Source organism: Dermochelys coriacea, chromosome 5 (genome assembly GCF_009764565.3).
Source record: "Dermochelys coriacea isolate rDerCor1 chromosome 5, rDerCor1.pri.v4, whole genome shotgun sequence".
In the NCBI taxonomy this organism is placed as follows: Eukaryota; Metazoa; Chordata; order Testudines; family Dermochelyidae; genus Dermochelys; species Dermochelys coriacea.
Window position 1 is genome coordinate 90,655,175 of NC_050072.1, and position 18,919 is coordinate 90,674,093.

An 18,919-nucleotide genomic window follows, 5' to 3' on the forward strand; every position below is an offset into this window, starting at 1 on the left:
CCTAAAGGTTTTAGTCCTATCGAAGTAGAAGGACAAAGCTCTGCGCACATCCAAAGTGTGCATCGTAGATTCAAAGGAATTCGCATGTGGTTTCGGAAAAGATAGGGAGATGGATAGGCTCATTGACATGGAAAGATGAGTGCACCTTCAGAAAATTTCAGGGAGTAAGCGCAGGATGACTTTGTCCTACTGTTACTCACCCCTTCTTGTCAACTGTTTGAAATGGGCCATCCTGATTATCACTACAAAAGGTTTTTTTTTCTCCTGCTGATAATGTCCCACCTTAATTAATTGGTCTTGTTACAGTTGGTATGGCAACACCCATTTTTTCATGTTCTCTGTGTATATGTATCTTCCTACTGTATTTTCCACTGCATGCATCCAATGAAGTGGGTGTTAGCCCACGAAAGCTTATGCCCAAATAAATTTGCTAGTCTCTAAGGTGCCACAAGTACTCCACGTTTTTTTTGTTGATATCTTGGTCACTGACGTTGTTGTTCATATGGTCTATGACTTTGTAGAGTACACGTTGGGTAGCGTGGATGTTAATAAGGTTGGTATCTATATTGTCTCCTCCTATTTACAGGGGTTTGGATACCGAGAGACTGTAATGTCATTCTTGAGTCCTTCATGGACTGAAGCACATTGTTGGTGTTACTGGCAAATAGTTTTTCCACCATCAAAAGGGAGATGTTTGATGGTATTCTGAACCTTGCAAGGAAAAGAAGAGGATGAGAGCCATGAAACTCAATGCATCACTACTGCTGTAGCAGTGGATCTCGCAGCTGTGTTAGCAACATCAAACACAGCTTGTAGTGCAGTACGGGAGATTATTTGTCCATCAGAGACTATGGCTTTAAACTGATGGGTTTTATCCCTCAAGAATGTCATCAATAAAGTCCATGAGTTTCTCATAATTTCTGTGGTCAAATTTTGCCAGAATGGCTGCATAATTAGATATCCGGAACTGTAATGTGGATGAAGCATACACTTTTCGACCAAGCAGGTCTAGCCTTTTACTGTCTTTATCAGTTAGGGTAGACCTGGGAACTGGTGTTTGTTCTTTTGGTTAGCTACCTCTACTACCAATGAGTTTAGCACTGGGTGAGTAAAAGGAACTCAGACCCTTTGGAAGGAATAAAATATTTCCGGTCAGCTCACTTACAGGTAGGTGTGCTAATAGCTGGTGTCTGCCATATGGTTTTGGCAGGATTCATAATGGCTGGATTTATAGGTAAGGCAATCTTGGATGTGGAAGAAGGTTACAGGATGTCAGTCAACTCATGCTGGTTTTCAGAAAACTTCTTTCAGATTAATTCTCAACTCATTGGCGACTCTTTTGAAGAGATCTTGAAATTTTAAGAAGTCATCTTACAATGTTGGTGAGGGAGGCAGTATAGCCTCATCATGAGTGGATACGGGCTCCACAACGGTTGGGGAAGCATGTGTAGTGTGTTCATCAGAGTGTGGAGTAACAGCTTGTTGTTGTGTCTCATTCGTATGCACTGGTGGTGGCGAGGTGGCATTGCTCCTATTTTTGGCATCTTGGGGATCATAGTGCAATTGCTTATATGGTGCCGATGGACCCCATATTGCCACTGACCGGGGAAGGGCATAGGTGGTGCCATCCATGGGTTTGTATACCAGGAAGGGAGATCTTTGATGAACGAAGACCTAGATTTTCTGTGACCAGTGCTGATTTGTCTCTGTGATTAGGAGAACTTGTGTGCTGAAAAGTCTCCCTGCACTATGGCTTCCTTATCACTAGAAAAGTGAGATACAGCCGGATACAGGTGTCCAGACCGCATGCAAATGTCCAGAGAAAAATAGGTGTCAAGTAGAGGTAACTGTAGGTTAGGTGACACCTGTAGGTCCGGTGAATAAATGAACTGCGGTGCCGGAGAGCTTGTGTGAAATAAACCCTCCGTTCGGAGTGCCTGCGGTGCTGGAGGGTCGTTCGGCACCGACGTTCTCTGCACCGTAGCACTCAATGCATGTGCTGAGGTCGGTGGTGCCAGGAAGGTAAGCGCAGCCCAGGTCTGTTCTGGCAAGGTCCTCTGTGCTAGCACCATGTCCACTGTGGTGCCGGACAGTGCCATGAGAGAGGCAGGCAACTTGAAGCCTGAAGCCTCAGCACTGGGAGCTTGCGCTGTCGCCGCAGTCACAGGCGGGATTAACACGATGCCAGGGAAACCAGCACATCAAAGGTGCTGAGCCGGGGTAAGGTCTACATAGAAGAAATAGACCTGTTCACTGACATTTTTGCTTGCAATGTTTCCCTTCTGTGTGAGGGAGGCAGGCGTTTTCTATTTTTTGTCCTTTTTGGAGGCGGGAGGGCTGCGGTTCACTGAGGAGCCCGTACCTGGGCGAGAAGCAGGTTCTAGTGACTTCTGCCCAAGAATCATTTTCAGGAGGAGTTCTCTGACTTTACGTGCCCTGGATTTTAATTTGGAACAATGGGCACATTTTTGAGGAATGAGGGACTCCCCCAGGCACTTTACACACTTGGAGTGACCATCCGAGATAGGGATGGCATCCCTGCATGTGGTGCACTGCTTAAATCCTGAGGAGCCAGGCATATTAGCGTCGGCTGGAGGCTGAGAGGAACAAGCGGGAATGAATTTTTTTTTAAAGTGATGAACTTATCTAGTAACTAGAGTGCTAAAGTAAGGGGGGAAAAAAGGATGTAGAATGGGAAAGAGAAAAAGTTTTAATGAGTCTGCTGTAAGTCCAACTCAGGCCAGGGATGGTAGAGAAGGAACTGAGGAATTCGGCCGTGCATGCGCACTATTAAGACAAGACTGGTATGTGAGGCAGGCTCCGCGCATGCGTGGCCGATATAGGTAGTGCTGTAAAAATCTCCGAACAACGGCAAAAGGGCGCACTGACACCTACGGTGGAGCACCCACAGGAACACCTCTTGAAGAAGAACTAAGACCATCACAAAACCATAACACATTCCACTCCAAATTCAAGGCACATTTTTTGACCTTGCATTCTCTAACAAACATACATCAATGTGTGTGTGTGTGTGTGTGTGTGTCTGTATATATATAATTAAAAAAAATCCAAAACTAAAAACTCTTCATTGTACACACTTCTTTCCCTAAGGAGAGGATACGAGAACAAACATATGACAGATGTTAACCACGTTTCTTAATGTATTACTGGAATGCATAGGTGCCAACTTCTTCTCTACTCAGGGGGTGCCTGACCCCCCTCCACCCGAGGCCCATGCCAACTCCACCCCTTCCTCCAAGCCCAACTCTTCCCCCCGCCCCACCCCATCCCTTCCCCCAAGGTCACACCCCCATCCCAGCTCTTCCCGCCCCGTCTGCCTCTACTCTGGCTCTTCCCACCCCCTCCCCGGAGGATGCCCAGTCCCCTCTCTCCCAGAGCCTCCTGCATGCTGCTGAACAGCTGATCGTTGCATTCAGGAGGTGCTGGGAGGGAGGGGGAGGAGTTGATTGGTGGGGGCTGCTGGTGGGCGGGAGGCATTAGGGGATATGGGGGAGCTTGGCTGCTGGTGGGTACTAAGCCCCTACAAAAAAAATGTCATGGGTACTTCACCCTTGGAGCAGTGTCTATGCTGGAAGACACTCATTTACAAGAGTGATACATGTGGTAAAATGACTGTGACTGACACCATCAGCTTCATCCACAGCACCCAATCTGGGAAACTCTTGCCAACCCACAAACACTTGAGGAGGATGGCAAAGCAATTAAACAAATGAACAAAAAAACACCGGGTCCTGATGGCATACCAACTAAAGTACTGAAAGTAGGGGAAGAAATACTGACTAACAAGCTTCATTTGCTGCTCCTCAAAATCTGGTGCTCCAGAGAAATCCCCACTGATTTATGTAATGCTAACATCATTACCATTTTCAAAAAGGGACACAGGACCGACTGTGGCAACTATCGAGACATTGCCCTTGTCTCCATCACTAAGAAGATTCTTGCTAGATTCTTACTGAATCACCTGCTCCCTCTTGCAGAGGAAGTACTTCCAGAGTCCCAGTGTGGCTTCAGACCATCACGAGGCACCACCGGATCAGCCAGGCAGATCCAGAAAAAATGTCAGCAACACCAGGAGCTGTATATGGCCTTTATCGATCTGAGCAAAGCCTTTGACTCTGTCAACCATGAGGCTCTGTGGAAAATCGTGTTGAAGTTTGGCTGCCCAAGCAAATTTATCACCATTGTAAGATTCCACCATGACCAGATGACTGCCTCCATCCTGTGCAGTCGCTCTACCTCTGAGCCCTTTGTCATCCAAACGAACATAAAACAAGGTTGTGTATTGGCACTCATCTTTTTCTCCATTTTCTTAGCAGCTATGAAAATGTTCGCCCAAGACCGTTCACCACAGGGCATTGGCATCCAACATCAGAGTGACGGCAACCTCTTCAACCTTTCCCATCTCCGTGCCAGAACTAAAGTAACATCAGCAACAATAACCAAACTCCAGTATGCAGATGATTGTGCTGTAGTTGCACACTCAAAGGAGGATCTATAAACAGCCCTTAATTGCTTCTCTAAGCTTACAAAAGCCTAGGACTAACTCTGAACATCAGCAAAACAAAAGTTCTCCACCAGCCAGCTCCCAGTCAATCATCAGACCCAGCAAGAAAGATCCATATTGACAGAGAAGAAGTGGAAACCAGAATACTTTGCCTATCTTGGAAGCCATGTCTAACAGAGGACAGACATGGATGTCAAGATTCAGCACAGAATCCGCTGCGCCAGCCTTGCCTTTAGCAGACTGTCTCACCGGGTGTTCAACAATCACAACATCAGAACACATACTAGACTTTTAGTTTATAAAGTGGTGGTAATCCCAACTCTCTTCTACAGCTGTGAGACTTGGGTGACATATAGAAAATGCCTGAAAAACCTGGAATATCAGCAACAGCATTTTCTTTGGAAGATCCTCAACATAAAGTTCGCCGCACTAATGCCAGTGTCCTCACAGAGGCCAATATCTTCAGTGTTGAGGCCCTGATTATCCAGCACCAGCTAAGATGGAGCGCTGTGTGCACATGCCTGAGGTATGCTTACCAGAACAACTACTGTACACCCAGTTCACCAAAGGAAATGGGGAGGGCAAAAGAAACGCTTTAAAGACATCCTCAAAAGAAACATCAAGAGATGTGGCATTGACACCACACACTGGGAGACAGTAGCCCAAGATAGGGATAGCTGGCAAAGACTTGTCAGACAGGGAACTTTCATTTTTGAGGAAACTCACCTTGCCCTGGTTGCAGAAAAAAGCCAGAAAAGACAAACATGATGTCATGCATCAATCACGGCCCAACCCTGACTTCCAACACCACCTGCAATGTTTCTCAATGAGTTTGTGGCTCAAGGATCAGACTCTTCAGTCACTGAAGGACCCATAAAAAAAATAATCACCTGTGAAAGAGATCATCCTTGACCTTGTGGAATCGCCAACACAGACACACGTGTGGTAAAAGAACTTGAATGGATTAGAGTAGCCAATGGCTACTTCCGGAATGGGTGGTGACAGGGTCGGACCAGATGGCTACAGGAGAGTAACAGAAGACAGATATATTAGCCCCAGGTTAAATAGGTCCCTTTTCCCTGGGTAAGGTAACAGGGAAGGTTCCAGAACAACCAGGAACCTTCTGGAGACAATTAAGACAGACAGGCTGATTAGAACACCTGCAGCCAATCAAGAAGCTGCTAGAATCAATTAAGGCATGCTAATCAGGACATCTGGGTTTAAAAAGGAGCTCACTTCAGTTTGTGGTGCGTGTGTAAGGAGCTGGCAATAAGAGGCGCTAGGAGCTGAGAGTGAGAACGCATACTGTTGGAGGACTGAGGAGTACAAGCATTATCAGACACCAAGAGGAAGGTCCTATGATGAGGATAAAGAAGGTGTTGAGAGGAGGCCATGGGGAAATAGCCCAGTGAGTTGTAGCTGCCGCACAGCTGTTCCAGCAGGCACTCTAGACCACGGCATTCCACAGGGCCCTGGGCTGGAACCCGGAGTAGAGGGCGGGTCCGGGTTCCTCCCAAACCTCCCAACTCCTGGTCAGACACAGGAGGAGTTGACCTGGACTGTGGGTTCATGAAAATGGCCAGACTAAGAGCTGCCGTGAAGCTCCAAGGCTAGCAAATCCACCAATAAGCGCAAGACCCACCAAGGTAGAGGAGGAACTTTGTCACAGTGGTCAAAATTAACTCAGTTTATTACTGCCCAGGGATCCCTGCAATAACCACCCCATCATGTTGCCGTGAGTGGCAAACTTCTGCAACCATCTGCTGTGATTTTAAAGTGTGGATTTTCATATTAGGACAGTCTTGAAAAGAGGACATGTAAACTAAAAACAACAGACTATACCAGAAATTTTCAGCAACCTCCTTGCTACATTACCAGGGAGTGTAATCATAATTGAATAAGAGTTCTCTTTCACACACACAACTCGGGATTTCATTCTGATCGATCCTTCAAACATACACAAAACCCCATTGTGGTCTGCAATCATGGAAATGGTTGCAATATCACAATTCTGTAGACTTTACTGATGAATCAAGTAAGAGGAGATGAAATACAATTGAAAAAGGACTTACGTGAATATAAAGGTCTTATCACTTTTAGCTTTTTGAAAATACTAATAAAAACAGACAAAAGTGACAACTGGATGGAACTTAATTAGATTCAAAGCAACTCTCACTAACATCCCTCTCTATGCAGATGATGCACAGATCTGCCTCTCTGACCCTGAATTCTCCCCCTTTGGTCAGACTTGCATCTTTAACTGCCTTTGAATGACATCTCTTCTTGGATGTCTTACTGCCAACTCAAACTCAACATGATGAAAAACATAACTTCTGATTTCTCTCTCCTCTTCCACCCATTCAACACGGACAGCTCCACCATACTCTCTGTTATCATAGATAAGTCAATGAAAATGCTTGACTGGTGCATATCTGCAGCTAAAAAGGCAAATAGGATAGATTATCTCAGTCTATACCTAATGGGTCTAAGTTTGGTCATCACAATTTAAGAAATATGTGGTGAAGACTGAAAAGATCTGAAGATAAAAAAGCTATAGGCATTGTAGGACTTGCATATTATGAGCTATAATTTCAAAAGCTAGATGTATTAACACAAAAATAAGCCAGTGGGGACTTCATTAAGGTATCCAATTTATGATGGTAGGTTGGCATTATGAAATCTGATTAGTTCTTCCTTTTACCCTGTTTTATACATCAAGATTAAGAAGAAATCTGAACCTGAAAAGCAGCACTTTTAGAACCCAATGAAATTAAATACTTCTTACACACTGTGTAGCTTACCAGGGGAATTTGCTCATGCAGGAGGTTATCCAGACTAATTCTGTGGCTGGATATAATAAAGGACAGGATAATTGCATGATTACTAATATTATTGTGTAGCTATACAAGTTAGTGGTAAGCATACTAAGATCTTATGCTTGAAGGTGCAAGACAACAGTACTCTATATTTGGCTAATGATTAAATTCCAGTTTTTGGAGTACTGCCAAGGGTGGCACACCACAATGGCCAAGCTACTGCACATTAAGATTCTGCAACCACCACAAATGGGATCACTGCTGTTTTAAGGGATCTAAAGACCATTTTGTAAAAGTTCTCAACCAATTTTTTAATTCCCTTCTCCAAATTAATCTGTGGGTATTCAGAATGATGATTTTGTTTTGGCCAATTATAGAGATAGTGACAATCTTTAAAATTTAGATCCTGATCCTGATTCCAGTTTTATCTCTGAAATAGAAACTGGTGTTCTATGTTTTAGGAGTTTTTCAGTGTGAAAGTTCCACTTTAACAATGAGAGGGAAAGAATGGTTACTTACTTTATAGTAACTGTGATTCTTCAAGATGTTGCAGCCAGTGTGGATTTTTGGTTAATAACTGATTGTCTGCAAGAAATCCACCAGGTTGTTGCTGACTCCTGGAAGGTGAAGTGCCATTGGGGTTATTCCATGCTAGTGACACCACATCCATAGCTTGATAGCTACTTGGCACAATGGTAATGATCAGGTTTCTCCTTGCTTGTTAATATAGTACAAATTAGATGTATTTTCTGTCAAGATCTGCATTGCAGAATTTCACAGAACAAAGATAAATGTCATGCAGGGAAGCCTGATAGTTCTGAGCTCCAAGATGTTTGTGTCAAATTTCATGTCATCCTGTCACTAAGTCCCTTGCATCTGGAGATGGTTCAGATGAGTTCCCCAACTGGTTACTAACACATCCATGATTAGTGTCATTGTGGGAGGAGGGGCAGAAAATGGTATTCCTCTTCATACATTCTTGGGGTCTAGCTACCAATTCAGTTCCAAAATGACATAAGGTGGGACTATGACCTTATCATTCATCTGATGTCTTGATGGGGAATAGACTGACCTCAGCCAGAGTTACAGAGGCCACGGGTGAAGTCTGGCACATGATGTCACATATGTGCATGATGACATATAACCTAGCATTCCGAGGCAAGTCCATACCACCATGGTTGGATCGGATATTATTTAGTTCAGTATTGACTGGAGGGACAGGGACCTGTCCTCGAGTAGCTATACTTCTACTGACCAGGAGTTGATCATAGCTCCTATTAATTATATTATCTCTCACTTCATGAGAGATAACTTCTTATAGTTCACCAAGAGGGCCAGCTGGGCAAACAGGAAGAGGATGTATCCAGGAGTGCGGTGGTCTCCTGCCTCTGATCAGCCAGTTGCCTATGTACAAGTAGTGGTGGATGCCTCTCCTCCTTAGGTATGTCATTTTTTCTCACCGTTCTATGGAGAGTCTGAATGACAGTACGTTGTACTGGTAATGGTTGGGCCCTACTGTGAACCTCAGGTATTTCCTGTGAGTTGAGTGAATGAAAATACACATCCTATTAGGCAAGAGCCATGAACCAGTCCTGAGCCAGAAGGGATGGAATAATGGAGGCAAGGATTACCATCCTGAATCTGAGACAGCATACACATTTGTTCAGTCTTCCCAGGTCTATGATAGGATGAAGACCCCTTTCTTCTTCAGAATATGGAAATATCAGGACCAGAAGCCTTTTCCCTTCTAATCCTGCAGTACCTCATCCGTAGCTTCTAGATGACGAAACAAGGCAACTTCTATTTGTAGAAAAGTATCCCTGAAAAGGGATGGCTGGGGGGCAAAGATTGGAATTGGATGGGGTAGATATGAATTATGATCTCTTACCTCCATCTGTCAGATGTGATGGAAGACCAAGCCTGGTGGAAATGGACAAGGTGACTTCCAAAGAATACATTCTGTCCTGGACTGATTTGGATATGGCTCCCAACAACCCCATCAAATCTGCTGTCTTGCAGCAGGTGGGGAGTATAATACAGAGAAGGAGGAAGACCAGCATACTTTATGAGTCTGATATTTGTAAGACTTACAATATGGTCTGGTATGCAAATCCTCAAGGAGCACAGGGTGGCCCTCAAATCTTTAATGAAATGTAGAGCATTTGCTAAATATTTAATTCTTTCGAAGGGCAGGTCTTGTATTGCAGCTTGCACCTTCCTGGGGATGCCTGACAGTATTAAACACAAGGCTCTTTGCATTGTTATAGCTCTAGCCATGTATCTGACTACTGTCTGAGGTGTCCATGGTCACCTGCAGAGCAGTTTTAGCTACTAAATGGTCCTCACTGATTATGTCCTGAAACTCTTCCCTACTATCTGGTAGAAGTTTGGCTAAGAAGCATGACACTGTCCAATGTTAAAAAGTTGTCCTTATAGAGAGTTCCAGGGAAGTGGAGGAGTAAGCTTTCCTTCCAGAAAGATCAATTTTATTTTTTCTTTCTCCCTTGGGATGCTCTTGTTGGAGCTAGATTTCGCCTGCACTGGAGAAACAACTCACAAGCCCAGGCTGGGTTGAACATAAAAATGTTCAAATCCTTTCTGTGGGACTTGGTACCATTTTAAAACCTTTTTGCTGTGGCAGGAATGGTGGTAGGTGTCTGCCAAGAAGGATTTAGCAGGGTTGAGTATCCCTTTTTTTAATTGAGAGAGCAATTCCAGCAGGATCCTATGCAGAAAGGATATCAAATAATTTATGGGACTTCTCCTGTATTACTGAAGACTGAATGTTCAAAATGTCTGCTATCCTCATTAACACCTCTTGGAAAGCTAGTTACTGCTTCATCTGGCAACAATGAAGTGAAGTTCTTGGGAGGCTAAGGCAGATGGTGTTGCTGTCCCAATACTATGTCTGATGATGCCCAACATTTCTCCCTGCCCCATGTCAGTGGTCTGTCTAGGGATGTTGCTGGAGAACGTGATCTTCTCAGTTTCCTGGATTGAGAAGGGGATCAACCTCCTGGAAGCCTGAGATGACGGTTTTCAATATGCCTTCAATAGGGCCATGGTGGAAAGCCATAAAGGTATGGTTGGCTTGCATGGTGGTGACCAGTCCATTGCCAGTCAAAGTAAAGCTGTGACAGAGCCCTGAAAGAAGAGATTCCAGGTCTTTCCACTGGGTTCCTGATGACCTTGAAGGAGATGGATTTCTGCTTGATGATGGTCAGAAAATGTGACCTGGTGATAGGAAAGAGGAATACACTTTCTCCCAAGGCAATACCAAGGCATATGGTGTTCTCGGTACTGGGTTCTATTCCAGTGCTGGCAGTGGTCTCAGTGCCAGGTTCATCATTGGGGTATATGTGGCTCCTCCAGTAGGATGTCTTCCAGTACCATGAGTAATGCTAATGGAGTTCACATCAGTTTCTGCATGGTCATCATTGCTCATGGAGTCAGTTCCTGAGGGATGCTTCGCCAGTACTGCAAGTATAACTAATTCAACTTCTTATTTTTATATGATGCTTAGTGGGCTTATCCCTGAAGGTTTGCTTTGACCTTTCTTTGAAGGATGATACCATACTGTGCCTAGAGTCTCAGCTCCTACGCTCAGAACATCCTCTTTCGGCACTGAACTTCACTGCCATGGGTGTCAGTGTTCCCAGTATGGGGATGGAGTATAGATCCCCAGTTCTTTTCTCAACATTGAGGGTCTGTCAGCACCAGCTTTCAGTGTCACAACCCTGCAGGAAGGGGCACTGACAGACACTGATTTCTTTGGTACCTGATCAGTCTCAGTATTTGCTTAGTCAGGGTCCGAAGAGACCTTTATCAGCTGCTCCAGCAAGTGGAACTTATGATGGGCATCTTTGATGAAAAGGAGAGACATATCATGTACCAGTCTGGCATGTGGCTTTTGCCCAGACAACCGGCATCTGGTGTGGCCGTCAGTTAGCAGGATCAGGCTTTGCATGATGGACAGGGTTTGAAGCCTGCACATCAGAAGGGAGTGCTGAACACTTAACCACATGGTACAGGTGGGTAAGTACAGGGGGAATGTCTTTTTTCTGGGGTAGGAGGGGCTTCAAATTCATCATAATAGGGGTTTTGAAGCAATTCCCTACCAATGAGGCAGATGACAATCCAGTAGAAGAATCTGCTAACTCGAAGGAGCAGCAGGCTGGACACTGCTGGATTTCGTCTCAATACCGTGGGCAGTGAGAGGGATCTAGGGGGTTGAGGTCACTCCCTGTTATGTCCTCACACAGGAGCATGAGGAAGCACAGGGCACATGCACGTGTCAAAAGACTCTGATCTTACATGTGTAAGTCACATGCGCACTTACAGTGGGATCTACACAGAAAAATACTTAAAGAAAGGGACAATACAGAATAAACAATAAAAAAAACAATGGAGACCTACTGCAGGCTATACAGTAAGCAGCAGCAAACATTTAACATTTAGTGCTGTGTCCACTAAAATGTCTTTGACAACAGTTAAAATGAGCCACAGAAATCAAAGAGACAGGAATGATCACCAGACCAATGATTTGCCTTTATGGCACCTATCCTGTAACATGTAATAGTGACAGAGTCTGTGAGAAATGATTAATGATTGTTTCACATTCATATGGGAATACCACTGTGTGAAAGGCAAGCAGAATGGAAGACATAGAGAGACTGGGATATCCCGAGGGGAAGGAGAGCAGAGGGCACAATATAAGAGAAATAAACTCTTCTCTGGTGTCAAATGGGAGACAGCATTTTGGCCCTACAAAAAAAAATTGGTTGGTTACACTACATGTGTACGCCCCCACACACACATTTTTAAAAAGCAACATTTGTATAATTAATGTAAAACAAGGCAAACATGATTCCTTAACACTGAAACAAAGGAAAGCAAATATCCAGATAAGCCACCTATCACCAGAAGCCATGTTCCTAGTCTAAAAATATAAACTGGTAATCAGCAGCTTTGTTGGTAGCAGCTGTATGGTAGCTAGTGATAAGGCTTGCTTTTGTGTTTGTACCTATCATCAAACTGCATACTTGCAAATGTGTAACTTGTCTGACCCTGCTTACAAGTCCGATGTACAATTCATCAATAAGCATCAAAGCAGCTATTAAAAAGAGTAAAGTTATGCAAAACTGGTGAGACAGCCTGAAGCATAACACTGACTGGGACAGCATGAGTTCAAAAGGTAGAACTTTTTCTGCTTCTTGTGAACCGCAGAAGTCCAAGAGGGAAAAGCTCTCAGGTCCTAGTGAAAAGGTGTGTTGTTTACAATACTCTTAATCATATCCTATAAGCTGATATGTGGGGCAGCATAGGGCTAATGGGAGGTGGAACTGGCATGCCTTATTTTTTTGGCTACAGAGTGTGGTGAGAAAAGCTGCGCACTGTGGAAAAGTTAGACAACTCCTCCAGTTATCCCAAGAACATCACAAACCCATCACAACAACCCCACAGTTTTTGTACCATTGTTAGGGAGGCAAGAGCCCCCTTCTTTGACATGTCCATTGTTAGCTTCAATGCCTGGGACAAAACCCCCAAGATCTCAGTTATTACTATGCAAAGGATATATATATATATTTTATTAAGTGTTGTCCTTTGGTTTTTAAGACTTTATTCAGCCTGTGAGTAAGATCAGTGGTTTTCAAACTGGGGGTCGCGGAACAGAAGGCACTGGGTCGTGGCGGCTCTGGTCAGCACTGGTGACTGGGACATTAAAAGTCCCGTCTGCGGTGCTGCCCAGCTAAGGCAAGCTAGTCCCTACCTGTTCCGACACCAGGCTGTGCCCCAGATCCAGCCAGCAGCAGGTCCAGCTCCAAGGGGGTGAGGCCACAGGGCTCCGCACGCTGCCTCAGCCCCGAGCACTAGTTCCACACAGTTCCCGACCAATGGGAGTTGGACGGGTGGGGGGTGGCGATGCCTGCAGGGGGAAGCTACGCAGAGCCACTTACGCGTCTCTGCCTAAGAGCAAGACCTGCTGCTGGCCACTTCTGGGATGCAGCACGATCTGGGTGCCAGGACAGGCAGGAAGCCTGCCTCTGCACCCCTGCTGTGCCGCTGACCAGGAGACGCCCCAATCCCCTGCCCCAGCCCTGAGCCCCGCAAAACCTATAGCCCCCTCCTGCAACCCAAACCCCTCATCTAGCCCCACCCCAGAGCCTGCACCCCCTGCCCAGAGCCCTGACCCCCTCCCACACCCCAACCCCCTGCCTCAGCCATGAGCCCCCTCCCACACTGTGAACCCCTCATTCCTGGCTCCACACTGCAGCCATCACCCCCACATCCCAACTCTCTGCCTCAGCCCTGAGCCCCTCCCACATCCAAAACCCCGCATCCCCAGCTCCGTTGGGTCGTGGGCATCAACAATTTTCTTCAACTAGGTTGCCAGAAAAAAGTTTGAAAACCACTGAGTTAGATACTGTACCTCGTTTTTGTGCTTGTCTTCAACCACAATATAAAGCAACTATTATGGCTTCAAACAAGGAACTCTGTTCAGAAAATGGCCTCTTGCTATTTTCCTAAACAGAAGCACTTATAAAATGATTAGAAACATTTTATATCAAACACAAACCCACATTTTTTAAGCCTTTAAAAAAAATTCACATAATGCAGAAGAGGGGAAACCTATTTCAAGTTAATTAGGGTATCTTTTTTCTTCAGAAGGAAATAAGGAAATGCAGTAGATGTAATCAGATGATTTGGATGTATTTCCTTTGGAGGGGAATGGATGGATGGATGCAGGGGGGGAAATGGGCAGGAGGGAGAGAGAGAGAGCACATGTGCAAAGGAAAAGAATATGCCATTGTATTTTTACCTTAATACTTGCAGCTCTTCTTTAGAGTTCTGCACCTCATCTCTGAGCCGTCGCCAGCGCAGCAAAGCTTTCAACTCCTGCTGCTCTCTTGCTTCATCATGTGGCAGCTGCTTAGTATAAAAATACGTAGTTCATTGTTTGTTGTTTTCCCCAATGGTCAATAATTTTCTGATGGAAAGACTTGTTTTGTTTCCCTTTAATATGTAGGAGGAGCAGAGGATGGCACAAACATCTGCACCCTTGTTGAAAAATGCAAGCTTTACAAAGGGTTAAGACCAGCACAGGGAAAACAGGAGCCTCACTGGGAGCATCAAATCAATAGTCAGTTAAATATTTCTGCCTGAGGAGGGAGATAGGCAGGTTGTTTTCTCCTCAGAGATTGGCAATAAGTGAACTGGACATACAGTACAGATACCTGGCATATCAGTTCTGGCTGCATCTTTATTCTTCCCAGCCTTGAAAGCAGAAAGCTGTTTTGTGTCCTGATTTCACTCCTCTTTCCTACTATTTCTGCTTTGCTGGTAAAAGCTCCCTGTTGTATTTCCCCCCTACCAAAAGCATATTTACAGTGACGGTTGCTAATGATATGCCAATTTGTTGGATACAAATGAATTAACTTCTGATTTCTCCTTACGGAAATAAAATTTGACATTCTCTTGCAGTCTGAGCTGCAGTTACTGTGATATAATATAGAGTATATTTATAACACCATTAATATACAGCAACAAAATTACCCGATGATTAAAAAAGAAATACTTTTTATAGCCTTGTAAATTTAATAGGAATAAAATCATCCAGTTATGATTTTTGTTGCCCATTCCCTGCCAGTTCTGCAAGATTTGCTACAGAGCAAATGCTTTCAATTGGCTCAAAACTGAGTAGAGGCAATGAATAGAAGCAGCTTGTAACAGAAGAGTGATAGTAAAGATGGGGATCAGAGAAGAGTTTGAGAATGGGAAGGAAAGGCAGTTGGGCAGGGTCTGCATCTTTTTTTCTTTCTTTCTCTCTCCAGAAATCTAGATGTGGTAGTGGTAATGATTTTATATAGTGTCATATATGTGCCTGGTACCTTACAAAACAAACAAAAATAGAGTCCCAGCCCAGAAGCGTTCTTGGACACAGATAGATTCCACATGGTGTTGTTGACTTACGTGGTGCTCAGATATGGGAAAGATAATTAGATGGGTGGAATGGAGAAAAAAGAGCAGTGGATTGGGAGAAATGGGGCAATTTTGAGTAGTGGATCTTTGGGTGGATGATCATTGAGAAAATATGTTTCAGTTCTTATATGCAATGATCTATACCTTTGAAAAGGTTCATGTTGAGTGTGGTTAGGTGTGGAAGTAAGGAATTTTAAACCAATTTATAGTGCTGCTGGAATCTGCATTCTAACAGACGTAGCCTCAGAACGTACTACTTTTAAATATAAATTTATAGTAATTTCCTTCAATTTAATATTAAGGCATTCAGTTAGAGAGCATCTTAATTTCTACATTATAAAACAGAATGGTGATCTGTCTTCATACCTGTTGTGCTACTGCCCAAAATACATCTTCCAAGTAAGTAGCAAACCCTTCACTTATCCATTCTTCAGTCCAATCACGAGCACCAATGGCCAGTCCAAACCAAGCATGAGCAATTTCATGGCACAGACGTGTTCCACAGAGATGGCTCCCTCCAGTTAATACGCTCTGTGACAGGAAGATGATGTGTGGGCTGCATAATATGAACGACAAAACACATTATAGTCCTGTTACGGCATGAACTACATGGCTATAGTAATATATAGACTTTATTAGCCTTGTCAGCCGGTTATTACTATATGCATGTTAGGTCATGATAGCTTGAGCGTTTTTAGGAATTAGGTTGCACTTTAATGTTGTCTGGCAGAGATTCAAGCTAAAATTCTGCCAAGCAGTTTTTTCATATTTAACCATCAAACATATATTACCTGTTATAAGAAACTTAAACCAAAGTTTTACATTTTTCAAATTACAAGGCTGATGTATTTCAGTGGAAGCATTTATATTTAAGCTAGGATAATAAAAGAAGAGCAGGTGTGAATACAGACAGGAGGTATTTATCAGTAAAATGATCAAAGTAGGAAATAAATACAGCAAAAATGGTTTCAAAAGAAAACAAATTGCTATCCAAAGGCAACAAAAAGCATGTAGGATAAAGCACACACATACAAACCATATTTGATTTCTTACAATCCAGACAAGTTAACAAACATGATACAGTCTAAGAGCCCTATGCTTCAATCGCTCTGTGAGGTGCACAGGGAAGCAGAAAGCCCTTTACAACATGACAGGTTTCAGAGTAGCAGCCATGTTAGTCTGTATTTGCAAAAAGAAAAGGAGTACTTGTGGCACCTTAGAGACTGACAAATTTATCTGAGCATAAGCTTTCGTGAGCTACAGCTCACTTCATTGGATACAGTTGGGGGAAGGCAGAAGAGAAATGTGGATATGTGGTGTATTCTTCCCACTCTGCATAGTCCCCACCACGCCCCAATGAATATAACAGAACCCCTGTACTAAGGGAAGGTCTGGTCTGGTCTGATGGGGGAGGAGTTGGGGAAACATGCTTTATGTGGTATAATTCACTAAGGAAAATGCTTAAATTGTATTGAAAATTATGGCTGCTGTGCTCTACTTTCTGAGACAGCTTCATTTACACTTTTGTCAAGAAGAAATTCAATGCTCCAGTAAAGTTCCTTAACTACTCTTGTAATAAGGTGCTTCTTGGTGTGAGTAAAGGTGGCAGAATTTGGCTCGAGATGGTTATGATCCAAGGGATTAAAGGAGAATTACCAGCACAGTGCTGCTAGTGCTACAAATGGGACTGGAAAAGGGACAGAGCTAGGCTCCTTTCATACATATGTAGGGTTGCCAACAGTAATCACACTAACCCAAACATTCTTGCCCTGCCCCTTCCCTGCCCCTTCTTTGAGGCCTCCCCCCCTCCATAGCTCACTCTCCCCCACCCTCAATCACTTTCACCGGGCTGGGACAGGGATTTGGAATGGGGGGAGCTCCAGGCTAAGCCTGGGGCAGGGGGTTGGGATGTAGGCAGAGGTGTGGGGTACAAGCTTTGGGAGAGAGTTTGGGTGCTGGAAGGGGTCAGAGCTGGGGGTGCGAGGTATAGGCTCTGGGATGGGGCTCAGGGCTGGGACAAGGGATTGGGGTGTGGGAGAGGCTGAGGGCTCTGACCAGTTGGCGCTTACCTCAGGTGGCTCCTGGTCAGCGCCGCAGCAGGGCTATGGTAGACTCCTGCCTGCCCTGGCCGTGTGCCACTCCTGGAAGTGGCCAGCATGGTCCTAGGGTCCCCGGGAGGGGGGCGGGGAAGGCAGGGGTCTCTGCATGCTACCCACTCCCCCAGCGCTGAGTCCACAGAAATGGGAACTGTGGCCAGTGCAAGTTCTGGGGGCAGTACCTGCGGGCAGGGGCAGCGTGTGGAGCTCCCTGACCCCTGCCAGGGGCCACAGGATCATACTGGCCACTTCTGGGAATGGTGTGGGACCAGGTCAGGTAGGGAGCCTGCCTTAGCTCTGCTGCGCAGCCAGACTTTTAGCAGCCAGAAAATCTCCCGGTTTGGCTTCAGTGCCTCCAGGAGATAGAGCCAAATTCTGAGAGAATCCTAGCAAAACCGGGAGGGTTGGCAACCCTATACATATGGATCAACATCCAGTATTTCCCTTCTAATTTCAGGTATCCTCTGCTTCCACCTAATCCATATCCCAAACGTTTTCCAAGATCCACACAGTCTGAGGTGATGCAGCATAATGGTAAAGAACAGCAAGTTTTAGAGGTAAGTCTCACCTACTGAACATGGGCCACAAGGCCTTACGACATTTCCAAGAAGCAGATTTTATTAATCAAAGGCCTTCTCCAACTCGCCCTACCCTTCCGTTAGAAACGTTAAAACACCCACCGTTCTCTTGCACTTAGTCTACATGTCTGGATCTGACATCTTAATTTAAAACACCATGGCTTGTTGTTAAACAAACAACAACAAAAGACCCATATAATAACCCTCTTCTTCTAAAATAATAATAGTTCAAAAAAGCAGGTTAAATGCACTCAAATCAGCTAGTATCACAACACACATTGCAAAAAGCTGAAGTACCAGTAAAGGAATCAACTTACAGAGAACAAAGAGCAAGAATAAATAGCACTTCTCCAAATCTCAACAAAAATCTACTCAGATTATCAAGAACAACAACAAAAAAGGGAGAGGAAAAAAGCACAGAAGCTGCTGAACATAATGAAACACTCCATTTGATTACCAAGGATAACTGCAACTTGGGGGTATTGCTTTGGCCATTTTTAAGTAAATGATCCCTAGCTCTGGCATGTACAGTGCTACAAACTAAAACCACAGAAATGTATCAAGTAAATAACATTCCAGACATACTGTTGACAGCGTTTTGACCATTTGGGTAAACAAAACAAGGGTAACTTCATGTCTTATAAACAGGCTCAGATTAGGGTATGCTTTTTAAGTATCTACTAAACATATATAGGAAAATAAAGATATAACTTTTATTTCCCAGTCTCACAGTTTCTATTCTAAGTTACTTAAATAACAGGAAGGTCACACTTTGGCAATGTGTGTCTTTTGAGGGAAAAATTAATTAATTAATGTTTTTGGTGAGGAAATATATTCAAGGCAGATTCTGTCCAAAATGAAAATGTGAAGCTTTCTAAACGAATGGAAAATAAAGGTGTGTAGGAGCAGAATTTCATTTTTAGA

The 18,919-nt window shown here is 44.2% G+C and overlaps 1 protein-coding gene across 3 annotated transcripts in view; it reads right to left on the bottom strand.

Annotated features, from left to right (window-relative positions):
- LOC119856417 (aminopeptidase O (putative)) overlaps window positions 1-18,919 on the bottom strand; it is a 372,700-nt gene that overhangs the window by 180,914 nt on the left and 172,867 nt on the right. For all 3 annotated transcript variants that reach the window (XM_043515026.1, XM_043515028.1, XM_043515027.1), the window contains 2 exons: window positions 15,688-15,877; window positions 14,162-14,271 (listed from right to left, as the gene is read on the bottom strand). In XM_043515026.1, coding sequence (XP_043370961.1) covers window positions 14,162-14,271; window positions 15,688-15,877 — 300 coding nt within the window. The remainder of the gene's footprint in view (window positions 1-14,161; window positions 14,272-15,687; window positions 15,878-18,919) is intronic.